At 38.2% G+C, this 12,058-nt stretch overlaps 1 protein-coding gene across 1 annotated transcript; it reads right to left on the reverse strand.

Annotated features, from left to right (window-relative positions):
- Window positions 1-225: 225 nt before the first annotated feature.
- LOC146166661 (tetraspanin-18-like) lies at window positions 226-11,758 on the reverse strand. The gene is made up of 6 exons (XM_083389348.1): window positions 11,599-11,758; window positions 10,335-10,523; window positions 9,359-9,520; window positions 7,798-7,962; window positions 5,632-5,703; window positions 226-897 (listed from the first exon to the last, which is right to left on the reverse strand). Exons 1-6 carry the CDS (start codon window positions 11,659-11,661, stop codon window positions 850-852), a joined length of 699 nt encoding a protein of 232 aa, XP_083245474.1. The 5' UTR covers window positions 11,662-11,758; the 3' UTR covers window positions 226-849.
- Between the last annotated feature and the right edge of the window lie 300 nt (window positions 11,759-12,058).

A 12,058-nucleotide genomic window follows, 5' to 3' on the forward strand; every position in this document is an offset into this window, starting at 1 on the left:
GTTTTGATTTTAGTTTTTTGTGTAAGGTACCATAGTATTGTTAGGAATAGAATGACCGAAAAGGGCAAAGAACGAAGAATGTGTTCAGATTCTGTACATTTTTTTCCTAAAAATACAAACGTCCCTTAAAGTCAATTGTTATTCCATTTGGAAACCAACTAATCCCTTTTAAAATAAGTTATAATTTAGGGCTTGTTCAAACTACGAAAGGAATCGATTAAAGTGTTTTATTACACACACAAGAAATAATACTGGCAGAACTGTAAATGATTAGAATCAGTTTTGACATTAAAATCAGGATATATTCGTCCAATATATTTCGTCCAATCGCAGAAAGCAATACTAAAACTTTACTCAAATCAGGGGTTCTTAAACTCGGGTCCATGGACCTCTTAGGGGTACATGAACTAGCTTTAGGGGCTCCATGAAGGCCTAATTGAAATATTTGTATGAATTGAAAAAGTAGTCAAATTTTCAAAAGAAAATAGTTTTATTAAAATAAAGCGCTTGTACACTGAATGTATTATTTACAGACTACATTTCACTTTCATATTTTTTGGACCGGAAACCGCATATTTTTGAAGTCTACTTGTATTGTGACGTAAACTTATGACGTCACCTCTTGCCGACACTGGTCCATGCGAAGCAAAAAAAAATTTTTTGGGTCCGCGGTAAAAAAACGTTTAAGAAATCTTTAATTAAATGGTAGTTTTGCCATCAGGAGAAACGTTGGTTATATAGAATGACGACTTCTACTATTCCGATAATAAGCGCAAAATGTTGTTTCAGCAGAAGCCTATTGACATGCCCACTCCTGCCATTTTACGGTTGAAAAATTTCTTCTTTGCGTCAAGGAATGTGTTGGTAGAAGCACACGATTATTAATACCGAGACAAGCTGAAAACACATAAAATATTAGGTGTTAGAATAATTGCGACTATTTTTTTTTTTAAATAGCTTTGTTGTGGTGACTTTAGAAATTAGTGAACATGCTAAATACTTAGTAAAGCATTTTTATAACAGGATGCCTTTAATATGCTTAACGTCTTAAGTATTGCCAAGCGCGCGCGTTTTTTGCCTACTTGGTGCACAACTCGTGGTTGATCGAGTATTTTTGTAAAGCTATACGTTTTAAAAAATTGATCGGATGTAAAAATCGCACACGCTTATAAGGAAGCTGCTAATTTGCATTGCCAAACGTTTAGCTGAAGAAAAAAGTTTTCGCCTAATCGTCAGTTTTATATTTTAAGCGTAGCCTATCTTTGCACGGTCTGAACACTGCTAAACCTATAGTATGGAAACCATACATTAATAAAGTAATCGTAAAAAATACATAGGCTCTGTGGTTGTTGAAAAATATTATCCGAATAATGTCACTTGGCATGAAAAAAAAAGGTTAAAAATCGCCGTTTTAGTCTAATGTTATTATGACTTTCTTCGTTTCCCAAACTTGTTAACGGCTTTTCAGCAAATAGGACTCGCACCTTCAAAGGAATCCAATGCAATCTAAGCCCATTTACAAATCGAGGTAAACTGTTTTGGCGCTTTATTTTCGCCACTTACGCGAAATGCAAAACAACACGGGACTTGGGTTCCATCACGTGACTTGGAACCCTGGGTAACATCACATGACGGGAAATGGTGACGCGAAAAAAAGTTGGGCAACAATAGAATTTGTGCAGGTGTAGGAGTGGTGCCTGACCCAATTGCACAACTTAGATTGCATGTTCACAACTTACGCAAGTGCCCAACCTATGTGAACAATTTACACCTATACCATATTGTTCTGACAAAACATAGCCCAAATCGATTGCAAAAAGTCGCAATTATAGCTCAAAAATCCACTGACTATTTATTCAGTCACTTAACTGCAAAGTGTAATTTTAGGTAAGGTATAGGACGTTTTAAAAACACAGATAAAACACCAAACGAAACCATTAAAATACTGCAAAAAGTTAAATATTGGATTCGAGCTTGCGTCTTTTAGAGCTCGCGTCCTTTAAGAATTTCTTGGCACTCAGTCGGTTAAGAACCACTCAGTTAAAAGATAAACAGAAACATCATTTTGCAGGGCTGTCATTGCCATTTCTTTTATCAGACTTTGTGTACGGACGTGCAAATGTTATTGCACAATGGCGTACTTGACCAATGCTAGGCAGCTATGACGAACGAGACTCTTGGATTCAAAGGGAAAACATTCTTTCAAGCCGCTGAAGCGGTAAGGCGTAACGCAGAAAAAAAAAACTCCCTTAGTAATGCCCATCCGCGCAAGCTTATAACAAAAAAATTACCAATAGGCGTCAAGCTTAGCTAACCGTCCATTGTGACGTCATACAACATACCCACACGCAATCACAAAAGTTGTAACGTTACCGAGTTCAAATTTTTACACAATCCTTGTACAGGCTACACCAGGGTGTCTAACTTAAACATGCCGACGTGCCATTTTTCATTTTATAATTTCTCCCTGTGCCAAAGTTTATAGCAACTATTTTTTTTCATAAAAAATAAAAAAACAGAATAGTGTTATACTATCAGAAGTAATTGTTTGTTGTCGTAATTGCTCGAATTGTTTTCTATTGTTTGTAAACAATGACAATTGGGCTGTACAACAAATTTAGCTTTTTTGACAATTGGCTGTATTTTTGGGTGGCTTGCGTGCCATTTTTTATTAGGTCGCGTGTCACATTTGGCACGAGTGCCTCATGTTGGACACCCTTGGGCTATACCTTTCCAGCAAACACAATTTTTGCAAAAAAATGTTGAACATATTAATATTTCTTAAATATGAATTTTAATATTCAGCGCTTAACTGCCGAGCCAACAAGGTCAAACTGTAACGATAACAACTACCAGAAACCATCTTTTAAAAGAGCCAATGATCAAGGAGTCGAACCGTTTGACTTTTACTTTTCCGGTTCAGGTTCGGTTCGGGTTCAAGATTTTTTTCGGAATCCCGTTCAGTTCCGGTTTCGGTTCCGAGCATTTTAAAAGTTCCGGTTCAGCTCCGGTTCGCCTAAATTTATTTTCTAAATCGGTTTATAACGTTCCGGTTCGGATGCAATATGAGATTAAAATGTGGGTCAACAAATGTAGAGCTACGCGGCGTAAACAAGCAGCTCGTTATTGAAATATCTGGAAAATAATAAAACTAAGGTTTTGTTTTATCAGTATTCATTTTTTTCCATAAAATTTCGAACATGGCATAGATTAACTCTGTAAAATAGAGTTTGCGACGTCATGCTGGAGTAAACCGCTTTTATTGAAAGGTTCGGGTTCGGTTAAGGTTCAGGTTTATTTAAAATATAGGGTTCAGTTCCGGTTCGGCTTCTCAGAATTTTACATAAAACGGTTCAGGTTCGGTTACGGTCCGGGAAAATTTGGACCAAAACCGGTTCATAAAGTTCCGGTTCGGTTCCGGTTCGACTCCCTGGTTATAATCAAGAAAATTAATCAAGTAACATTAAAAAACACATAGGCTCTGTGGCTATCAAAAAATGATTTTTATATAATTATTTTCTTTTCCAAAACTTGTTAACGTCTTTTTTTTTTCTTTTCAGAAAATAGGACTCGCACCTTCAAAGGAATCCAATGCAATCTAAGCCCATTTACAAATCGAGGTAAACTGTTTCGGCGCTTTATTTTCGCCACTTACGCGAAATGCAAAACAACACGGGACTTGGGTTCCATCACGTGACTTGGAACCCTGGGTAACATCACATGACGGGAAATGGTGACGCGAAAAAAAGTTGGGCAAAAATAGAATTTGTGCAGGTCTAGGAATGGTGCCTGACCCAATTGCACAACTTGCATCGCATGTTCACAACTTACGCAAGTGTCCAACCTATGTGAACAACTTACAACTATACCTTATTGTTCTGACTAAACATAGCCCAAATCGATTGCAAAAAGTAGCAATTATAGTTCAAAAACCGAGAACTGGTAAACGTTAGTAGCGAAATTGCAAATGCATGACTCATTTCTCAAGCCACTTAACTACAAAGTGTAATTTTAGGTAAAGTAAAGAACGTTTTAAAAACAGAATGAACAGTGAACACCAAACGAAGCCATTAAAATCACTACAAAAAGGTAAATATTGAATTGGAGATCGCGTCCCTTGAGAATTTCTTGGCGCCCAGCTGGTTAATGAACCACTGAGTTAAAATATACCAAGAAATATTTTTTAAAGGGCTGTCAATTGCATTTCTTTTATTAGGCTTTGTATAAGTGAAAAATGTCATTGCACAATGGCGTACTTGACCAATGCTAGGCAGCTATGACGAACGAGACTCTTGGATGCAAAGGAAAGACGTTCTTTCAAGCCGCTGATGCGGTAAGGCGTAACGCAGAAATAAAATAAAAAGTTGGCTCAGCCAACTGCTTATTGTGACGGCATACAACACCCGCACACGCAATTACAAAAGTTGTGACGTTAGAAAGTTGAGATTTTTTACACAACCATTGTACTGGCTACGACTTTTCAGCAAACACAATTTTTGCAAAAATGTTGAAAACAATTTCGGCGATATTGATCCTTAACTACCAACAAGGTCAAAGTTTAACGATAAAAACTAGCAGACACCATCTTCAAAAAGAGCCATTGGTCATGTTATAATCAAGAAAATTAATCAAGAAAAGTTTTAATAGATGGTAGCACTTGGCATGGCCCAGAAAGTTTACAATCGCATGTTCTAGGCCAAGGTTACTATGATTTTCTTCGTTTAGCAAACTTGTTAACGGTTTTTCAGCAAATAGGACTCGCACCTTCAAATGAATCCTGTGCAACCTAAGCCAAAAATCAACTGTTGGCGTTCTTTTTTTTGCAATAAATAGCTCAATTTTATGAAAAAGACTTAAAGAAAACACTTTATTTCAACCCAAGTCATTTGCCTAAAAGACTTAAGTCAAGTACAGTCATTTGGCCCAAATAACTTAAGTCATGTCAATTCATTTGAAAACAGTGACTTAAGTCAAGTCATTGACTTAAGTCATTACAGCACTGGTTTGAATAACAAACTGGTAATAGATTGATTAATGGTTTTAATAACAATTAGTTAGAAGAAGATACACAGAATATCATTACACAGAGCTGTCATTGGCATTTCGTTTCTCAGGCGTTGTGTACGTGATAAATGTAATACCACAATGGTGTAGCCTACGTGACAAATTTCAGTCAGTTGTTGTGGACGACACTCTTGGGTGCAAAGAAAAAAACACACTCTTTCAAGCTGAAGCGGTAAAGCGTAACACTCGTAAAAAAATCCCTTAGTCATCCCACATCTGACTGCATACCATAATTTGTGGGCCAAAATGTTTTTCGGTTGAAATCCTACGCCCAAAATAGGAGGATATATACGCCAAAACAATTTTGTTTGGTAGGTTTACTAGGCCAGTGATATTCCACGCCAAATTACGTCACTGGCGTGATTTTGGGCAAGCATTTCACGCCAAAAATGTCAGACAGGAAGGCAGTGGAATGCAATCATGATGCCACGAGCTAAAAACTAACAATTACCCACTGTCGTCACGCTCCGCCAACCGCCTATTATGACGCCACACAACACGCAATCACACACGTAATCAAGCCTCTTAGTTTGGAGTTGAACAAAGAAGATCAATTTTATTGCCCACCTCGATAATGATGACCACTATTGTCGTGGCTCCTATTGCGTAGTAATAGAGACGGAGCATTTCCTCGCAGCCCTGCCAACATAAATTCATAAAGGAATGTTAAATTTGTATTTTTTTGGCTATGGGCAGGGTTACCATGCCATACCGAACCGTGCTTTTTCCTAAGATTTATGCCTATTTGTCAGTTGTGTCCTTAGTTTTTCTAGTCTTAGAATTTATTAAGCCTTACAAAATTTTTTATTGCAGTGTTTCTTATGTTTTGTTCGTTTAACGATAATCACGTTCATAAGTTCGACAATAATATTGAACCAAACCCACAAACGTAAATCTTAACAGTTAACTGACCCGCAAAGGTTAGAAGTTTGAACTTACAATTATCTGAAACGTCTTCTGTTGAAATAAAATTTTGCGAATTCAACTAAAAAAAATGCATTTTTCCACGCTTTACCCGATTAAGCTGCTTTAAGCTGTATTTGTCGCAGAGAACAAGAGTTTTGGGCTTATTTGTGTTTGGATGACCCCCCCCCCCCCAAAAAAAACAACAACAAACAATGGCCATAGGTTTATTTGAGTTTGGTAATTATTTTTTCGTTTAATGGCATGACACTAATGCGACGTGTCTGCTGAGAATATCAGTTGTTGTTCCTGGTAAACGTGACACTGATTGACAAAATTGGCCTGAAAACAAACAAATGTCGTCGCAGGAAGTAGTTACCGAGTGACATTTCACGAAAAACTGTCAAAAAATATCTTGGATTTATTATGCCCATTTCTCACACCAGACCGAAATATATTTGGCAGTCCATAATATACTACGACTTGGTTTTGTGGTTATAACTGAGAATTAGCCTACCAACTAAATTTACACTTTCTGTAATTAACCAACTTAGCATTGCAGGTCGAATGAGACTTCAACCATAAGACCGAAATAAGAAGAACAGTAACGTCGAAATAAAACACAGTTCTGAATCAGACCAAAGATTACTAATACATAATGGTCGTAATAACGTAAATCGATCCTAAACCTGTCGGAATAAGATCAAATTGGTCAGAATCAGGCCTAAACAGCCGTTTAACTAGCCCCAAATTCCAGCCCAAACTTCATTACTAACTCCTCTCATAATTTCAACCATAACCCAATTTTTTCTCACACTACACCTATTGCCCTCCCCTAACTCCAAATGAGGACAAGCAATCCGGTGCCAAAACAGCGGCGCCCCATGCGCGCCATTTAAACTAGGGGGCCCAAACGTCGAGATCAAAACGGCCAATGCCAAAGCGATAGTCCCGATCGCTCTTTAACTCTCCTTACATTTTCAGGCGTTATTGTCTTTATTTAAGCCTTATTCCCATGAATTTAGGACGTATTCCACAGGTTTAAGCCTTATTCAGGCGATTTTATTTTTTTGTGTAGTGGATATTACTGCGTATTTGCCTTCATTATTTAGTTGGTCTTAATACCACGGTACCATAGATATTCTGCCTTAGATATCGTTGCTTTTAGTTCTTTTTGTGTGTTCCCGGTCAAATGTCTTGCTCAATTAAGTACAGCCTAATGTTTGTTATGACCAAAATATTTTCTTGACTTGGCACCGGAAGGCAGTGAAGCCCGATTAGTATCGAATGACTATCGAAACTACAGACACATCACGCAATTTGACTGTATAACGCAATACTGCCGGCCATGTCTTGCTGTTGGGCATTTCCTACCTAGAAGTCGGTTTAATACGCGATTGAACTTTCGATAATCCTTCACTTTACATATTTTTGTCAACGTTTTTTGCGCTTACTCTTCGAACAAGAAATGTTAAACCTACACACGTGTGAAAAAGTCTTTCTAATAATATTATATTTTGGCAAAAATTTGGACTTCATACAAAGCCAGTTAATGGTTCTCAGATATTAGTAGTATTTAATTAAAACAAAATCATATGAAAATAGTAATCTTTGTATATGGCCGTATTTATTTATACTTTGACCTGATGAAGCACGGTTGTGCGAAAGCTTGTCGAGAATCAAATACAATTTGTCTTTATACAGTGCCACCTGATTTCTCTATATGAAAATAGGTTAGTCTTTCGGTTTTTGTTTCACTTTTTTATATAAAACAGCTGATATTTATTTTAGATCAAAGCACAAACAAATAACAAAAAGTGTTGGAGAAACCTCGGTGTAAATGTAACTTGGATTTCCGGCGACGCACTTGTCCCGGTCCAGGTAAGCATCCTTCTGCTTGTCCATCTTACAGCACGACTGTGGAAATTCACCGGTGTCGTTGTAGTACCTCGAGGTGTCCCAGTCCCAGTACTTGTTGACGCCGCAACAATGGCCCTGGCACATAAGCAAACGTCTTCCTGTTAGTATAGTACTCCAGCCAAAATATTGAGATACGAACAACATCAACGTCGGAATAAAACAAAGTTCGCAATAAGATTAAAACCTATATAGTAGTAGTAGTACCGTGTAAATCGGAATAAGACCTAGAACCATCGGAATACGATATAAATGGCCACAATCAGGCCTAAACAACACTTTACCTAATCATCTAACCCCAAAGCCCAACCCCAAGTCCATCACTAACTCCCCTAATAAGTTCAGCCCTAACCCAGACATTACCCACCAATAACACCAAACAGGGACAAAAATCCGGCGCAAAAACAGCGGCCCCCTAGCCGCGCCGGTCAAACTAGGGGGTTCTAAGCGTAGAAACCAAAACGGCCGATGCCAGACTGACAGCCCCCGATCGTCCCATACCCTCTACCTACAGTTTCAGGCGCTATTTTGGCCATTTCGGTCTTATTCCGATCAATAAGGCCAGTTAGGCTTTGTTATGTCGTTGGTCTTAATATGGTTTTATGGATTTTTTTCAGATTTAGGCATTGCTGCTATTTAGGTCCTATTGTGTGCTCCCGTTAGTATATTGCTCTATGTGCTGAGCGGTACATTCTCACGTGGACCAGTTTGAGTAGTTTAAGAGGACAATAGAAGAATACGTCTTAGTAAGTCTTTGGTTTTAAAAATTTGCTACGACTTTCTCGTTTAATGGGCTTTCGCTTTGGTTTACAAATAAACGCATTTACGAACAAACATTTTTGATGCGATTAAGTCGTTTCCAGACAGTCATGACTTTAATCGGGTATAAGTGTTATCCTTAATATCGCTTTGTTAAACGTTTAGACGGGAGATTAGCGTCGATTTGTTTGTTTTGCTTTTGGAATTGCCTGAAGGCTACAATATCTGCCAGCAGTGCTGCTGTATCGAATGCCCGAAGAACAAATGCTGTAAAAGGACAACACCGTATACAGTGACATAATACGTAGTTACGGTATGTCAGAAATTCTTATAGCCGAAATTACAATGGTGCCGCCGTGTTTAATGAAATTATTCGAGTTGGTCAGATGACTCAGACCTCAAAAATGGCATGGGTGAAATAATTTTTGCTAATTTTTTTATCAAGTATCATCTTAAACCTATCTATAAAGTATGTAGGTACAGCAGAACTATTTCCCAAACAAAAATTATGTAAACTAATCGTAAACTGACTCCTAATTATATTTTGAACGACACATATAGGACATGAAAGTCTTAAGTGCTTCTAAATTGCATGATCTTGCCCTGGTGTTACGGGTTTATCAACACAGTAAACATCTAAATTGGTTAGACTCCTTAGCCAGCACGTATTTTTAAGTTTAATGGACATACACATTTATACCTCAGCGTGACTTACGTATTTCTGCGCGGCATCCCAGGCTGCAGTGACCTGCGTGTTGTTGGAGTACTGCGTCATGTACGAGTCGCTCAGGGAGGCGCTTGCGTTCAGGTAGAAAACGAAGAGCACGATACAGCCGGCGATCTTCAGCGCAATGGCCAGCATCACGAACACGCAGTACTGGAAACGTAAAGGAAAATATTGGGCTTGTTACTTGTTTGAGAGTGTTTTTTCGCTGGCTCGTTTGGCAATAACTAAAGCTATTTACTTATATGGGGAATTAAATATGCACTCTAGCAATAACTAAAGCTATTTACCTACATGGGAAGTTAAATATGTCTTGTACAACCTTTATGATTCAATTTTTTAAATGACATGTTTTCAAGGTCAATGTGTGGATATCTACTGTCCAATAATGTTAAACAGGTGAACCACAATTAAAGAAATCGTCACTCTATCATGCAACTGAGCTACGCAGGCCCAGAGGGAAGCATGCCGAGAAATAACCATATAGCACCACTACCTATACTGCATTATGTTCTACAGGGCTTGTTCACAGAATATACATTATGTATATTTACGTTTCAGTTAACAATCTTCTATTGATCAGAATCATTCAATCAGGGATTCTTAAACTGGGGTCCATGAACCCCTTGGGATCCGTGAACTAGCTTTAGGGGGCCCATGAAGGCCTAGTTTAAATGTTAGTGAAGGTTATGTTTAAGAAGTAATTAAATTTTCAAAGAAAATAGTTTAATTAAAATAAAACGGTTTTGCACTGAATGTATTTAGACCCCACTTAACTTTTTCTACATTTTTCGGACCGAAAACAGCAGTTTACTGAAGTCTATTTGTATTTTGACGTCGATTTATGACGTTATCTCTGAAAATCTCTAGCCTACCGTGGTCCACGCGAATTAAAAGAAAATTTAAGGGTTAAGTAGTTTAAGAAACCCTTAGATAAACAGGTGGACCACAATTAAAGTAAACTTACCGCGACGATCGCTCTCTTGTTATCGTTGGCGCAAGCAAAGCATCCGAGGAAAGCTGCGAGCATTATGACAGCTCCGCAAGCGATGAGGATGTAGACTGCCGCGTACATGATCGCGTTGATCAGCTCCTTGAGGCCACCTTGGTCCAGGGTCGCCCAGATTCCCAGGCCGAGGACGGTGGCCCCGCATACCTGCAGCGTTTTTATGAATATTAATATCCAGTCATCATAACACAATTGTTCAGCTTTCTCGCTGATTTTTCTACGGTATAAACTCTCAGTTCGCCCAGGTTTTCCTCGGCTGTTGTATAATAATTTTCGGCGCTGCCCCGGAAAACCAAAATTTACATTATTTGTGTGAGGGTTCTGCGTTAACGTTTTTTAAATGATAAATATAATAATACTTGACCCGCCCTCACCCACACGCTAACCCGCACACTAACGTAAATATTGTGCGTTGATTTTATAATTGCTTGAACTCTGTGATATAGAATTCTAGACCAGCGCCCAGTTTCCTTTCAACTTCTTTTTGTAGCTTTTCGTTACACGAAGGATTAGGAAGAAATGGTTAACAGCATATTTTTTGGAAGGTTTAACGGTAGCGACTATTACTACTGAACGGAAAATTTCCAGAGAAATTGCCAAAAATGTAAGGCCACTTTTAGGTGTGACGTGGCCAAGTATACTAACATGACACTTCAATTATTTTATGTTGTGTTCGTTATTTAATCCCTCTTTAATAAATTTACCAAAAAAATGCCTGTTTCAACCTTACACCTACACAAAATGCTGATCAACCACCCGGGGTCATTTGGTAAAAAAACAACAACATTTTAAATACGGATTATTAATGGCAATTTAATGGGGTCTGAGTGGTCCAAAAAAGACATATTTTGTTTTCTAATACAGCCTATACAGTTTCGAAATGCTGAGCTAGTCATGTTTAATATGATAATACATTTTACAAAACACTTCGCTATGTTACAATAAACAACGCCCATTGGTTACTTTTGTAAGTACGGTTATTGTAAGAAATTTGGTACCTTGCAAGTTTAGAATACAAAAACTAAAAAAAAGCGTTTTTGATGTTGCATTAGTTTAGGCAACTGCTGTGGGTGCTTAAACAGCCTGAAAAACTGCATGGGATATGGAAAAAAACAACGGCTAAGTTGGCAAGTTAGCAAAAAGTAAACTAAGTTTCTTCGTTGGTTACATTTCAGAACCGAGCCGTAAAACCTTAAATCTCACGAAAATCAACTTTACTCACGAATATAAAGAAGTTGAAGACATAGACGAACACCCTCAAGGTCACTTTCTTGCAGGCGAGCATTTTTGCAAAATATATTCCAAATCAAACTGGCATTCACTTCAAGTTATGAGGCGGCGATCACTTCACTAGAACTCTGTTAGAGACGCCCTTGCTAGACCGCGCGAGGCAAATTATTCCTCTGCTTTATGACATCACTGATGCGCGATGAATGTAATTCGCCCGCGGCGCCTATGGTTCAACTTACGGCCTAATGTGGTCGTCAGCAGCCTATTTAGGCCCACGTATATAAGAACGAGACGTCAAAAGCCTTCCAGGTTTACGTACAACGTCGTTTGAAGTTTGTGTCGATTACAAATTGCCCTTTCGTCCGTTCGAAACTCGTTCAAGAGCTTCCGGCAACCGAATAGTCTTAGAATATGGTTAAAGTTTTGAGAAAAATTTGATGAAATAGGCTGTG

Source organism: Ascidiella aspersa, chromosome 1 (genome assembly GCF_963924565.1).
Source record: "Ascidiella aspersa chromosome 1, kaAscAspe10.2, whole genome shotgun sequence".
NCBI lineage: Eukaryota > Metazoa > Chordata > Ascidiacea > Phlebobranchia > Ascidiidae > Ascidiella > Ascidiella aspersa.